At 35.4% G+C, this 14,466-nt stretch overlaps 1 protein-coding gene across 6 annotated transcripts in view; it reads left to right on the forward strand.

Annotated features, from left to right (window-relative positions):
- armc8 (armadillo repeat containing 8) overlaps positions 1–14,466 on the forward strand; it is a 113,051-nt gene that overhangs the window by 58,003 nt on the left and 40,582 nt on the right. For all 6 annotated transcript variants that reach the window (XM_072578892.1, XM_072578893.1, XM_072578890.1 and 3 more), the window contains one exon: positions 12,092–12,174. In XM_072578892.1, the coding sequence (XP_072434993.1) occupies positions 12,092–12,174 (83 nt within the window). The remainder of the gene's footprint in view (positions 1–12,091; positions 12,175–14,466) is intronic.

Consider the following 14,466-nt stretch of genomic DNA (forward strand, 5'->3'; position numbering starts at 1 on the left):
CAGATCTGATACTGTAGGTGTGCAGTCTCCGAATGTGGCATTCTATGAGTCTGCAGTATATATTTTTTTCCCCTGTTAGTGATTGTTATATAGTAATATATGGTTATTGGTCACGGCACCTGAAATGCCTCATTCTACTTTGATTATGTGGTTGTCAGGGTGTAATACATGCTTAAAGTGCCTTTCTAGCATCACTGGACTGAATGTTGAGGATGCTAAAATTAACTGAAAATGATAGTTGGGATGAAACGCCCAAAAAAAATCCCTTTTTTTTTAAAGCAACAAAATTAAAACAATGATTTCACTTCAGTGGCTTTTGCATGATTGTTGTGAAATCAATTTTTTGTTGGACTGTTTAAGTACATGTTATACTGCTATCAACCTTCTGTGAAATTTGTGCAAAAATGTACAGGTCAATTTAATCAAAGTTGTAAAAGTGAACATAGGAGAAGTCTATTTGACTCATTGTACTTTTGCTGTTTCTGATTCTCTAGGTCTTTCTCTCTTCCTGCAGCCAATAAAAATATAAACAATATAAACTAATGGTATAATTTGCATCATCTCATTAATCTTACAAAAATTAATTGCTTCACGTTTTTATAATATTCATTCATGCAATATGAGTATCGCTAGAAAGGCCAGCATTTGTTGACCATTCCTAATTAATTTCTATCTCTTGAGAAGGTAGTGGTGAGATACCTTAAATTACTGTAGTCCTTGAACACTAGTTATACCCACAGTGCTGTGAGGGAGAAAGTTCAAAGCTTTTGACCCTGTATCTGTAAAGAAACAATGATCTAGTTCCAAATCTGGGTGATTTGTGGCTTAGAGAGAAACTTGCGGGTGGCATAAAAATTAAAGAAATGAAGGAACGCAACAGGTTGGCAGCGGCTGTGGAAACAGAAAAACAGTTAATGTTTCGAGTCCAATATGGCTCCTTTTCGGAATGGATGCACATGGCGGTGTTCCTATGCATCTGCTGCCCTTATCCTTCTAGATGGTAGAGGTTGCAAGTTTGGAAGATACTGTTGGAGGACCCTTGACGAGTCGCTACAGTACATCTTGTATATGGAGCATGCTCATGCCGCTGTATCCTAGTGACGACAGACTAAATGTTTAAGGTAGCTAGGATGCTGATCAAGTGGGTTCCTTTGCCCTTGATGGGGTCAAGCTTCTTAATATTGTGGGAGCTGCACTCATCCAGGCCAGTGGTGAAAATTCCACTCATGTTCCTGAGTTGGTGTCTTGTAAATGATGGGACTTGAAATTGAGGTGAGTTATGTTTGCCCTTTTCATCAGTCTTTGCCCTTTTGATGTTTGTTACTATACTCTTCAATGTACATTTGAATTTTTTGTCATCGGCAAACTTTTGAAACAGTGCTTTGAAAGGATGCTGAATCCAGGTCATTAATGAATATTAAAAAGAGCGAAGATCCCAATACCAACACTTGGAAGACACTACTGCCCATGCATTTGTCCTGGCTTGAGAAAATAAGCGTTCACCATTACTCTTGATTTCTGTCTTTCAGCCAATTTTGTATCCACACTATGCCTTTAATCCTACAAACGTTTGCTATGACGTCTACTATGTGGTACTTTATCTAATGTCTTTTGGTAGTTTAATTACACATCAACAACATTTCTCTCATCAAAGAAAGCAATTGGTTAAGCAAGTAGCCATAGGTCCACTCTGACTGTCGTTGTTTAATCCATACTTTTCTAAATACCATCCAGTTCTGGTCTGGATTAAGATCTCTGTTTTGTCATTGCCAATAGATGACCAATTGATTGGTAATGGTTGGATTTCTCCCTCTTTTTCTGTCCCTTGTTTCAGCAAGTGTGTAATATGTTAAGGTTTCCAGTCCTCGTGATTCCTCGTGATACCTCTCCCGTTGTGGCCATAACCACTGCACTTGCTTCTTTCAACAAATGTAGGATGTAGCTCTTTGGAAGCAGGTGACTTTTGTAGTTTGAATACTGTTAATATTTGTATCCATATCTATTATTTATATAATTTCTCTTGCTGTGACATTAACAGCATTTCTTTAATAAAACAAAGGTAAAAGATTTCTTAGTCCTTCAGCTATGCCCACTGCCTCTGCAAGATATTTTTGTTCATAATCAATCTCCCTTGCTTTTGACCATCCTGTTCATTTCTGTATATTTATAAAATATATTTCCACGTTCTTTTATGTTACTTGCTAACTGATCCTCGAGCCAGACTTTATCCCCTATTTTTTTCATCCCTTTGTTGTACGTTTTATGATCTGCTTGGTTCCCTACTGAATTTATTAGGTGAAACTTATGATTACTCTTTTTTTTTTGTTTTTAGCTCAATATCTATAGTCATCCTAACTTTGAATTGCTGCCTTTCTCCACTATCTTCTCTTTGAGTGCCCCCATTGTAATTTATTGTTTTAGTCCTCAGTCCTTTGTTCTAATCCACCCAGTCTAGATCTCTCTTCAAATGATTGAAATTCCTCCTTCACTTTGGTATTTTTATATCCGATTGTTTTCTTTTGCTTGAACTTTTCTTTAAATGTAACATTGTTTCTCCCTATCTACTCTAGACACCATAATTTTGAACCCCCCCCCCCCCCACCAATAAAATCTCCCTTTAAACACACCTGTTTTGAGAAACTCAATCCCACTTCTCTTGTTTTCTTACCATAACTGAAGACCCACTATCATTCTGGTGAATCTCTGTTCCAACTTCAAGCCATTTGACATCCTTTCTAATGTGCAGTGAGACTTGACCAATGATTGAGGAATATTTTTTGGATAAACCTTTTTTGGATTATAATTTGTGTGGCCTAATTTATAAACTTGACTTTGGGTTACTATCCCAAGGGAAAAGTAATGTGAATTTGGCTATATTATGTGCAAGTACTTTCAATGCAAATACACTCAAATAGTGTTCATACGCTGTCCTGTCCTAGAGCTTAAGGCAGTTTTATAAGCTATAAATTAGGGATTTGCAAATAAAGGTGCATAGTACCTCATTCCCTTATTAGAGGATGCTAGTTTTTTCTTGTTCTTTATGCATGTATTGTTCATTAACAACTGCATTCTGACCGCTGTTGTTCATGCTAACATGTCCTTTATTATGTTTGGACGTGGAATAAAACAGTCCTATGTATGTTATATTAATGTAACAGAAGACCAACGATTGCATTACATTTATATATAAGCACTTATTTGGATCTGACCTTGTATCAGCATAGCTGGGAACCAAATCGATTCAAAATTCACTCATTACCCTTAACTGCCTTATCTTGAAGCATTCATTATTCATTTGTAGACAGTAAGCAGGTGTTCCACTGCTTAATCTATTGACTGGGAGACTGAGTTATAGTCTCATATTAGTCTATTTCTCAAATCCACCTCCCTCAATGAAAAATTTTCATTAAAATTTAAAATATAACCTTTTTCAGCATTCACATGCTTGCTTTGTGCTGTTTGCTGTCTCATTAGAAAGCTCTACTGTTACTAATTATTGGTGATTGTGGCTGTCTGCCTTGCTGTCCAAACATTGGGCACTATCTGAAAGAATATTAATTTCAAAGGTTATTCATAAGGCTCAACATAATGAGCAATTGGACTTATTAAATCTGCAAGTTATGAAACTCAGTCATTTAAGTTATGCAAAATATTTGCTATTCAGAATAAATAGCATTAATTTAGTGGTGTAAATATACAACACAGGTAGAACCTTGGAAACAAGACGGTGCCCACTACTGGAAATTTTGCATTTTCAAATACCTGAAAAGATGCACTCTACTACATTCCATGTTCACATTTGTGCCTTTATGCTCCAGGGCCTCTGCTGTCCTCTACCCATGGCCTGTGCAGTTATATAGCTCTAACATGAAGTATATCCTTTGATTTTTGAATATGTTTTTGCATGAATCATCAATATGGTAATTCATGCATAACTATCAATTGCATTATTTGATAAAAATTCAACCCATGACAGGTTGGGTCTATAATTTAAGAATATTAAAAGAACAAATTGTGATATTCCGTGCCCAGAATTTTGAGCCACTGAACCAAGGCTTGTGTAAAACTGGACATAGCATCTCACTGCGCCAAATAATTTGTTTCCACATCTTCTTAATTTTAATTGATGAGTTATAGGATCCTTTACCTTGGGCTTAGTCAACATTGTTGACAACATTTATAAATATGTTTTTGATTTATTTTCACAGTTGGAAAATGAATAGAAATTGTTTTCCAGGGCATAGTTGAGATACTTTCTGCATGAAGTCATCTCCTACAGCACGAGTCGTTTAAACTCTTTCCACTCTGTGTTCAAATACTTCATAATATTTTCAAGAGATCCTAGGCCAATAACTGACATCACATAGTGTCTGAATTAAATCAAGTGTAGTAACTTGTCTGACATTTTTGTTTGCACTCTGCCTTTCCTGTCCACTCCAAAGCAGTTTTCTGGTTTTGAAATAAGGTTTAAATGTTTTTAATTAATTTCCAATTGGTTCGGTGTCCTCTTGTATTATCATAGTAATTACTTTTATTCAAAATAGATAGTTACCCAATTTGTGCTGTACTGTGAATTTAAAAATAACCTTTTGCATGCTGTCCAATATTTAGGCTTTTAGATTTCTTTTGCGTTGCTGGGGACAGCTGTATATGAATATGCCTATGAATAGCTTAGAATTGTACTGCCATGTGGCTTATTATGTGCATTATAGTAGCAACTGAAAATCTTTGTGACTGTTTTATTCATTATTTTGCTTATTTGTGTGAACTTTCCTCTTGGTAATATTATGATTTCTTAAAGACATTGGTATTCCACCCATCCCATTTCTTACCATAGCTATTCAGGATAAACATTGTTTGCCAGTGTGATTCTCCTTTTTTGATGCTTTTGCAAAAAGCAATTTCAATTCAACAATTTATTTTAAATGATTTTCCTTTTTGGAACAGTAAGTAGGAAATTCAACTTAGTACCTAGAGAAAAATATACATCTAAAATATAATAAAGCCTTTTTATGAGGTTGTGTTTAAGGTTCATTATTGGAACAGCATAATTGAAGCTGTCACTGTACCTGTCTATGCTGCACATGGCAGGATATGTTGTGCAAAATACTCCCTGAAGGAAGTGTTTCATTCTTTAGCTCCGACATTCCTCATCTTTCAGCTTTCAGTACAGAAAGGTCCCCCACAAAATTAGAATACTCACCATCAATAGTTCATTTCAAAAACCAGTGAAGAGTTCAGAAGACTTCGAAAGCCCTCCAATTTGGTTGGATTCCTGCCTTAGATGACACTCTGTCTGTGTGGAGTTTGCACATTCTCCCTGTGTCTGCATGGGTTTACTCCAGGTGCTCTGGTTTCCTCCCACAAGTCCAAAGGTGTGGAGGTTGAGTGAAATGGCCATGCAGAATTGTCTCATGGTGTCCAAGGATGTGCAGGGTAGGTGGATTAGCCGTGGTAAATACATGGTTACGGGAACAGGGTGGGAGACTTTTTGCTGCAGACTTGATGGGCTGAATAGCTTTGTGTACTGTAGGGAATCTATGCTGTGATTCAGTTCCAAGCAACAGAACAATACAAATGTGCTTAGCAAAATTGATGCCCTGGATAGAAGTAATTTTGATGGCATTCTGATTTTAACTGCTGTTTAATTGGTAATTTGTTAAAACTGTAGATGTAAAACAATTTCCAGTATTTAAAATGCTGCTCATTCTGTTAGCAATTTAGCGGTTTAAACTGCAAATCTCTGCAAACTGTTTTACTCTCATGGGATTGACTAACTGCTGTAAAGTTACACTAAATTTAAGGTACAAGTACCTTCAGAACGTTGTAGATTGGGTATGTTCTAATAGATTTGCTTCTATCGACTATGAAAGGATAGATATATGTTCGATTTTTACATATGAAGGCAGTAGATTTAATTATTTATTTTGGTTCCTAATGACTGACTGACTTTTTTGATAAAGGTATGAGCAAATGATTTATTAAAGCTACAGATTTCATGTTTTTGTTGCATTAAATATTTTTGGGGATTTTAAGTGATTTGAAGGACGATCTAAAACTGGGGTTTAAATTATTTTCCAAGCAATCTGAAGATTAGGTAACAATTTTCAATTTCCTTAATGCATTTAAGTTCCTCATTTTACAGTGAATCAGCAGCTGACTCTAAGATGGCATTGCATTCCTATTGGAGGCTGCCATATTACACGTTATAGGAAAGTTCCTTTTACCATATTGTCTATCTGGTTTGCCTTTTAATGAGGCTTTAAGCTTATTCCTGCTTTAGTTAATAACATAACAATGAAGACATGTTATGAAACATTTAGATTTGAAAATGCAATCTTAAAAAACATAATGTATGATATCAAACTTTAATAAACTGGTTATTGAGCTCCATATCAGCAAGGAATTTAAATTTTGATTATAATGATTCCCAATTTAAGATTATTTTCAATAAAGTTGTTAAAACTTTCATGAGCCATAAATGTCATAAGTTACATTAATAAAATGTATGTTGAAGATGTATCTTTTCTCTTGAAGAAGCATGTATTGTGTACTAGGAAATCTGTGACTGCTATTGGTATTGCACTACCTATTCATAATCTCCTTTATTCTTTGTAACCACCAAAATTGATACATTTTTGTCTTTTTTTTCAGTCACCTCTGTCTACATCCTTCTAATGCTTCCTAATATTAAAAATAATTGAAGGGTTTGGTGCATGATTAAATTATTACAAAGCATTTTCATCAACCAACATATCTGGTTTTCTTTAAATATCAGTAGTTTTATTAACAGGTCCTGATCAAAATTAGTTGGGAGTTAGGCTGGCAGTGTAAAGGAGAATGCCTGATGTACCAGTTAGTAGTTGCATTGATCATTTACCTCCTTGAACTTTTTTAATAACCGCAATTGGCTCAAAGCCCTGAATGTCATCAATAGACATTGTTTAAAATTATACTTGAAATATCTGATTACTTTTTTTAAAATAATTGATCATTTCAGAGATGTGTTGATGATGGTGATCAAATCTCAATGCTAATTAAAACTATATGAAAAGTCATTGAATAACTGATGACTGTATGTGCATACATTTTCGGGCACAGTAATTAGACATGGTAACATTACAGTGGTCCACTATGTGCTAGCTATTCTGTTATGTTCATTCAACAACTTTTCTAATGAATAAAATAGAACAGCAAGTTCAGAGTGGACCATTGTAATGTAACATTACCATATTTAATTGCTTATTGATTAGTAGAAATATGGTAGTAAAGCCTTGTTAGTTTGATGGTTACAACTCTGGCTGATTTGCTCATTAAGCAGCAGTTCCATCAGTGAATGAGAAGGTTGAAAGTTCCATTTCTGTCCTTTAGGTTTGAGTTCAAACACTAAGATGACACCTGAATGTAGAGTGCTTGATGGTAACATTTTTTGGGTGAGATGTTAAGCTAAGATGCCTGTTTCTGTGGATATTAAAGCTGACTTTTCATTATTCAAAAAGAACAGAGTTGTATCAATTTTCAGAGCATGTTTTCTTAGCTAATGTCATGAAACAACTTATTTCTGTTGTTTGTTTTTGTTGCTGGTAGTATGGCTTTTACGTTTGCCAACATAGAAATAATTGCAATACACAGTGATGCATTCTGAGATGTGATTAAATGCAATATAAAAGCATGTTTTATTTGGAGGAGAAGGATTTAACCAACATGTAGTGTGTATACAAATGATGCTTATCTGGATAGAAATAACTATTCCAATTTTACTTTTATTAAATATGGATTTCTACAACTATAGTATCATTTCACTTTGCATCAATGCTAAAATTATCGAACAAACTGAGATGGCATGCATCCTGATTGGAAACAAATCAGAGTGAAATTTCTTGGAGGAATGGCTGTGGCTGCTGATGCTCTACAGTAGTTGCTCAAAGGTTGTATAGTAAAAGTGTAGTCTAAGGAAGACAAAATTTTAATTTTCAATGAGTCCGACTTATACCTCTGTCTGTCTGTGCTTAATGAACAAATTTCATTTACACAAGCATTCTAGTATAAGCAGTGGGGATTGTCAATCCTGTCCCACTGCAAAAAGCTTTCAGAGAGGTTTTAAAATAATATGCGCTCAAGATGTACTTTCTCTTAAAGAAATATAATCTGTGCGTGTGAAATCAAATACACCCTCCTAAAGTTGCATGCTGGATCCTTTTGCCACTGAACATGAAATATTTAGATGTGGTTTACTACTGTCTCCATCCACCTGTCTCTCTCTGCCCCCACCCGATTACTCCTCCTCCAAGAAGCAGAGCAAGTCATTTTGTTGGGGTTGACTTGAAGCCGAGATTTTATTGCCACCTTCCTTGGCTGGAAATAGGGAAGACAGTACAGTGTTTCTGTGATCTATCAGTCTTTCAACAATATTATCATACTATTATCACCATCAGCCTTAAGCCTCAAATGTTTTGAGCTTGGGGTTTAATCTAAACCGGTTGTCGAAATAGTAACTGTTATTGCAACTACAGTTGGGAGCTACGTGTGACAATGAAGACTGGGAGGGAATCTTGTCACAACTGCAGCTTGATACGTTGGTGTGATAGTTTTCTATGATTCCACTATACCACAAAATAATTAACTAAATATGAATTTGGCATTTTTTTTTTACAAACCATCTTCAGTCAAGAAGGCCTTTAGAACAGAAGATTTGTAAAGAATTAAAGTTGCAAATTGAAATGGGATTTATTTCATTTTCTAACATAAATTTGAATTTCACCGTTAATAAAGATGTAAATTTCCAGGAACAAATGTTTTGGGGGTACAAGTTTTCAAAACTGATTCTACACCCTAATGTTGAGGTTTTTGTTATAGGCATCAATTTTCAATAGATGATGTTAGTTGAGTTGAGACTGGTTACCTTATAATGGCTATTTAAAAGTTACACTTTGCAAGAGTTTCATGGTCACTTAAGTTATTACATTAAATCAACTTAACTTTAAATGCTTATTAAATACATTGCTAAAATAAAGTCATAAAGAAATCTAATCTAATCAAGAACATTTTTGAAAAGAACCTTTTTGAAAACAGATGCTATATAGCTTTGCTAAAATGCTGTTTTTCTCCCTCTGGGATTAAAAACGATTGTATCAGTTGAATAATAGAGATGCAGTAATGTCTAATCAATGATTGTGCTGTTGTTATTTTATCTCTTTTGTATAACCCAATTTATGAACAAGGTTTTGATAAAATGTACTCTGTGATGATCAGTTTTAAAGTTAAGTCCATTCAATCCAGGACCAACCTGGAAAATTTTCAGTAGCTTCAGGATTTATATTTAATACACATTGTGTGACCTAAAGTTAGTTTTGAAATAACTATATCGAAATGCATCTTAGTATACTTCATTTTAACTTCAAAATTGCTTGCATGTGGAGTGATAATTTAACAAAAGCGATTAACGTGAAAGAGGATGTGTTGTCTTTGCGTTTCCTTAAAGAGTACAGGGACTGAGTGGTTATGTTACAGGGCTAGCAATGCTATTAAAATCCTGAGGCTAAATGCCATGATGGTAAAAAGTAAAACTAAATTTAATTGGTTGCTGAACCAGCACCAGGAAAAAAAAATTGACAAAACTGCCAGTTTGTTATAAAAGCCAGTGGAACACTTGTGCCCTTCCGGAAGGGGCTTCTTTCTCTACTTAGTCTACATTGAACTCTAGTCCTGCACTGCATTATTGTCTGTCTCTTAATGTTCTCAAGGGGCAGTAAGTACTGCTCCATCAACTTAAAAACAACATTTTGCTTCTTGATTTGGAGTCTTTGTGGAGGGGAGATGCTTAGTGAAAGACATTTTAAGGAGACTGTTTTTGAAAGCTGGTGAGCCAGTTATTTCTGAGAGTATGTGGGAGTGTTGTGATGCTGAGGCTTGATGCAAATATCTGTTTCACAGAAGGTCTGCCTTGGAAATGATATCCTTGATTGGATGGCTGCGTGTTGCCCAGTTGAACATCTAAGTACATGATTTTTCTTGAAGACCACTGCATTTTGAGAAGTATTGCACAAGGACAGGGCAATTGTAAATTGATTTTAAGGGATTGAATTCAGTGATCACCTGGAACTTGTGACTGAGTGTTGCCTTCACAACTGCTACCAGAATTTTAATAAACACGTTTTAATGTCATAAAATATTACAAGATGTTTCTCAAAAAAGAAAATTGCTGTTGAGCTTATGGAGACACCTTATGAAAGGTGCGGTTTTGGAATGGATGAAAAATTTGAGGGAATCTAGATCCTTGGCTGAAAGTGAGAGTTCAGGAAAAGAAACCAGAATCGAAAGAAGAGAGAGATGTGAGAGAATTGCAGGCATAGGGAAGGACAAAGTCATTGAGTGAATTGAACATTAGGTTGAGATTTAAGCATTATTGGACTAGGATAATGAACATAAATGATGTATGAACAGAATTTGTGGTAGCTTAGGATACAGCCCATAGCTCCAGTTTATCAAGGTGATTGGCTAGATGGGGAAACATGGTGAATAATTGAGTCTGGAATACATATACATTTAGATGAAGATTTCCACAGTTTGAGCTGAGGCAGAATCGAATAACATGAAGATGGAAATGAGCACTTTAAAATACGGCTCCTGTTCCTATTGTGGAAGTTCAATCCTTGGACTGGTTCAAGACAGAAATTGATAGATTCCTCCAAATCAATCATATTGAGGATTGTGGAGATGGTGAGGGAAAGTGATATTGAGCTGGATGATCAGCCATGGTCTAATTGAATGGTAGAGCAGACTTGATGAACTGACTTATCTACTCCTGTTCCTATGTTCCTTCCAATGCATGTGGTAAGGGTCTCTGTTTTTGAATATTTATTTGAAGGTAATTTCTGCTCATCCAATATTGAATATTAGACAAACAGAATGACAAATCCAAGACAACAGATAGTTTGAGAAATGGTAGTGGAAATATTGGTAAGGGATGGCTGGGATGTGAATTAGGAGAGGACTGAAGATAGATCATGGTGTATTCCGGAGGTAACAGTGCCATTTCAGGAGACGATATAATTTGGTGAAAGCAGCTGGATAATGGAAAAGATAACTTTCGATCAGAGTAGTGTGGTAACTGTATCAAAGGCTGCAGACAGGTCAAGGAGGATGGAAAGAGACAATAGAGTCATAGAGTCATATGCACAACAATTAGTCACAGGACGTAAGGTTAGATTTTGGGAGTCATTTCAGTGCTGTGGCCAGGATGAAAATCTAATTTGAGAGGTTTAATCAAAGACTGGAAAAAAGATTTTACAAGCCTTTGTATCTCTACAAATTGACCAAGATAGATTTCTGCTTTACTTGATCCATGTTTATTCCATGAATGAAGGAAGGAATGTTATGAAAGAAATCAGTCCAACAAATTATTTTTATGTTTTGTTCCATCTCTAGAATAAAGACGTTGATGCAGAGAAATCAAAGTAACCAAATCTGAGAAATACTTATCTATAATTTGTCTCTTAGTGGTCAACTTTTACTATCACTTTTAAAAGATTATGAAAACTTAACCTTTTACTGTTTTGAAAGACCAACAATGCCAACCAAGATGATACTTTTGATGATCTCTATTTCTTAGATTGGCTGAGTTACCAAGAGATGAACGATTGTTACTGCATGGGAGCTTCCTACAAGACCAGTTCATTTCAGGAACAATTGCCGCATGGATGGCTTTTTATTTGCTTGCAAACATTATTACTCTGTTGAGGTTTCTTTTGTAGATGATAAAACAGAGAGTGATGATATTGGGCAATAGAATATGGAGACCAACTTGATCCCAATTTATGACTAATAGGTTGATAATGATTGCTTGTCTTCTGTTGTTTCAAGCTGATATGTTTTCATTACAGCATCTGGATACAATAAATTTTGTAATGAGTGTGTTGGGAAATTGCAATGATTGTGAAAACTGTTTGAATATTTTGTATACTTTTTACTAAGCCCTGGCTAAAGTAATTTATTTGTAAATTACAAAGACTTAATTTGATTATGTCTCAGTGAATTTGTGAAGTCACAAACCATGATGATTGCTTATGCTCCTGTTATCTTTTTGTTACAGATTATTGAGACTGAAAATATGATGGATCGAATTGTGACTGGCTTAGCTGAGTCTAGTATCAAGGTGCGGTTAGCTGCTGTAAGGTATGGATTCCTGATCTTTCCTGTCTGAAATACAATTTGATCATTCTAAAATAAAAGTAGCGATTCATGTTGCGTTGGCTCAACAGATACTGAATATTTAATTGTCTCAATAAATACTGTCATAGCACTTTCCAAGGAAAATAAAGTACATAATGAAAGATAGCAACTGGCTAGGTTATGATTATCCATGAAATTGAAGTTTATGTACTTATTTTGAAGAGTTATTCTTAAACTACTACTAATAAAAATTTTACTGCAATATAATGCATATGCATTGTCAATTTCAAATGATTAGTTGCATGGCAGATAAAAAGTAAATTCTAGTTTTGAGAAAGAATGACCACATTAAAGAGCTAATTAAAATAAAAGTTGATCTGATCCTTTTGTGGCTAAGCTTTCAACTGCCTGGAGGGCAACTTTTAGCATTCATGGTTGAAATGTAATTTTTTCCAGAAATTTAAATTCAGCAAATCTATTGATCTGGGAATAATTGAATTAGTAAATTATTCTAAGATGCATTTTAATGAGTATAACTAGTTAGGCAAATTCCAATTTGATATTGATTTTTGTGCAATGTGCAATCATACAAACTTGTATGTTAACTTGATTTTGTCCACAAGATTGTTTTGAGTTATAGTCTTGGACATCATCTTTGAAAGTGTGAGGTCATGCGCTTTGGTGGGAAGAATTAAAAGTCAGTATTTAACTGGAGAGAGATTGCAAAACGTGCAGCACAGGGGGATCTGGGAGTTCTAGTACATGAAACACAAAAATCTAGCACGCGGGTACATCAGAGTAATTAAGAAAGCAAATGGAACTTTGGTCTTTATTGTTAGGGAGTTGGAGTTTAAAAACAGAGTCTTGTTACAACTGTACAGGCTGTGGAGGCCACACCTGGAATACTGTATGTAGTTTTGGTCACCAAATTTTTGTGGCTGTTCAGAAGAGATTCACAACCTGATCCCTGAGCTGAAGAGTTTCATTTAACAAGAACACTAGACAGGTTTTTATTCAGGGAGGTAAAAACAATGACTGCAGATGCTGGAAACCAGATTCTGGATTAGTGGTGCTGGAAGAGCATAGCATAGCAATTCAGGCAGCATCCAAGTAGCTTCGAAATCGACGTTTCAGGCAAACTCCCTTTATTCATTTGAGTTTAGAAGAATGAAAGATGAAAATTGCAAGATTCTGAGGGAACTTGAGAGAATCGATGTGGAAAAGAGATTTCCATGAGTGGAGGAATCTCAAACTAGGGGATAAAGTTACAGAATAAGGGGACGCTCATTTAAAAGGGAGATGCAAAGAAATTTCTACTCCCAGAGGACAATGACTATCTTGAATTCTCTATCGCAGAGAGTTGTGGAGGCTTGGTTTCTGAAAATATTTAAAGGGAAGATTTTTGAAATATTAGGGCATTGATAACTATGCTGTAGAACACAAGTGTAGTTGACGCTTGGGGCAGATGTTGTTGAATGACAGTAGGTTTGAGGGACTGAAGTTCTTCTATTCTTTTGATAAATGTCAGATTTACTAGAGAACCCCTTGGTTAAGAGATTGATCTGAGGTGGTAGAGACTCATCTCAGGCATAGAAGACTGATTTATGAGAAAAGACAAAAATAATTCAGCTGTTCAGCCTGAGAATGAGGCAATTGGGGGGGGGCGACCTTTCTGGTTATGCCAGTATAGTAGGTGTGTAGAAATAGTAAATTCTCAAGTTACATTTTGATAATGGCATAAGGAGACAAATAATTAATGAAAGATTTTATATTGATGCTGGTTTATTTAAGAAAACGCTTAATACTGTAATAGGGATTTTGTCTGTAGGTAAACTGAAAAACCTCTCATTTTTCTTGTGATCTGTTCAAAACTCAGTTGGATGGCTTGATTTTTGGCACTAATCCTTTAGAATTTAGGTTTGTTCAATATATTGTAACGGTTGCATGACACTGATCTTTTGCTATAAATTCTGTGTCTTTTAATCCTGCTCCATAGCTACCTGATGAAGAGCAGTGCTGCGAAAGCTAGTGCTTCCAAATAAATCTGCTGGGCTATAAACTGGTGTTGTGTGATTTTTAACTTTTGAATTGAACTTTGAGTAGGCAATCTTAGTCTGGAATGCAAGTTCAAATTTGACATTGATATGGCCACTCAAGCCATCATCTCTGTTAACCCTGCTGATTCTCTTTAGTCCCATCTAGCTGCCTTTTCTTCACTTCTCTTGAGACATACATCAAGTGTATCAGTTGATTTTGTCAAAGTACAATGAGGAAAAATCATTCCTAGGTTTGCTT

Source organism: Chiloscyllium punctatum, chromosome 10, assembly GCF_047496795.1.
Source record: "Chiloscyllium punctatum isolate Juve2018m chromosome 10, sChiPun1.3, whole genome shotgun sequence".
Lineage (NCBI taxonomy): Eukaryota > Metazoa > Chordata > Chondrichthyes > Orectolobiformes > Hemiscylliidae > Chiloscyllium > Chiloscyllium punctatum.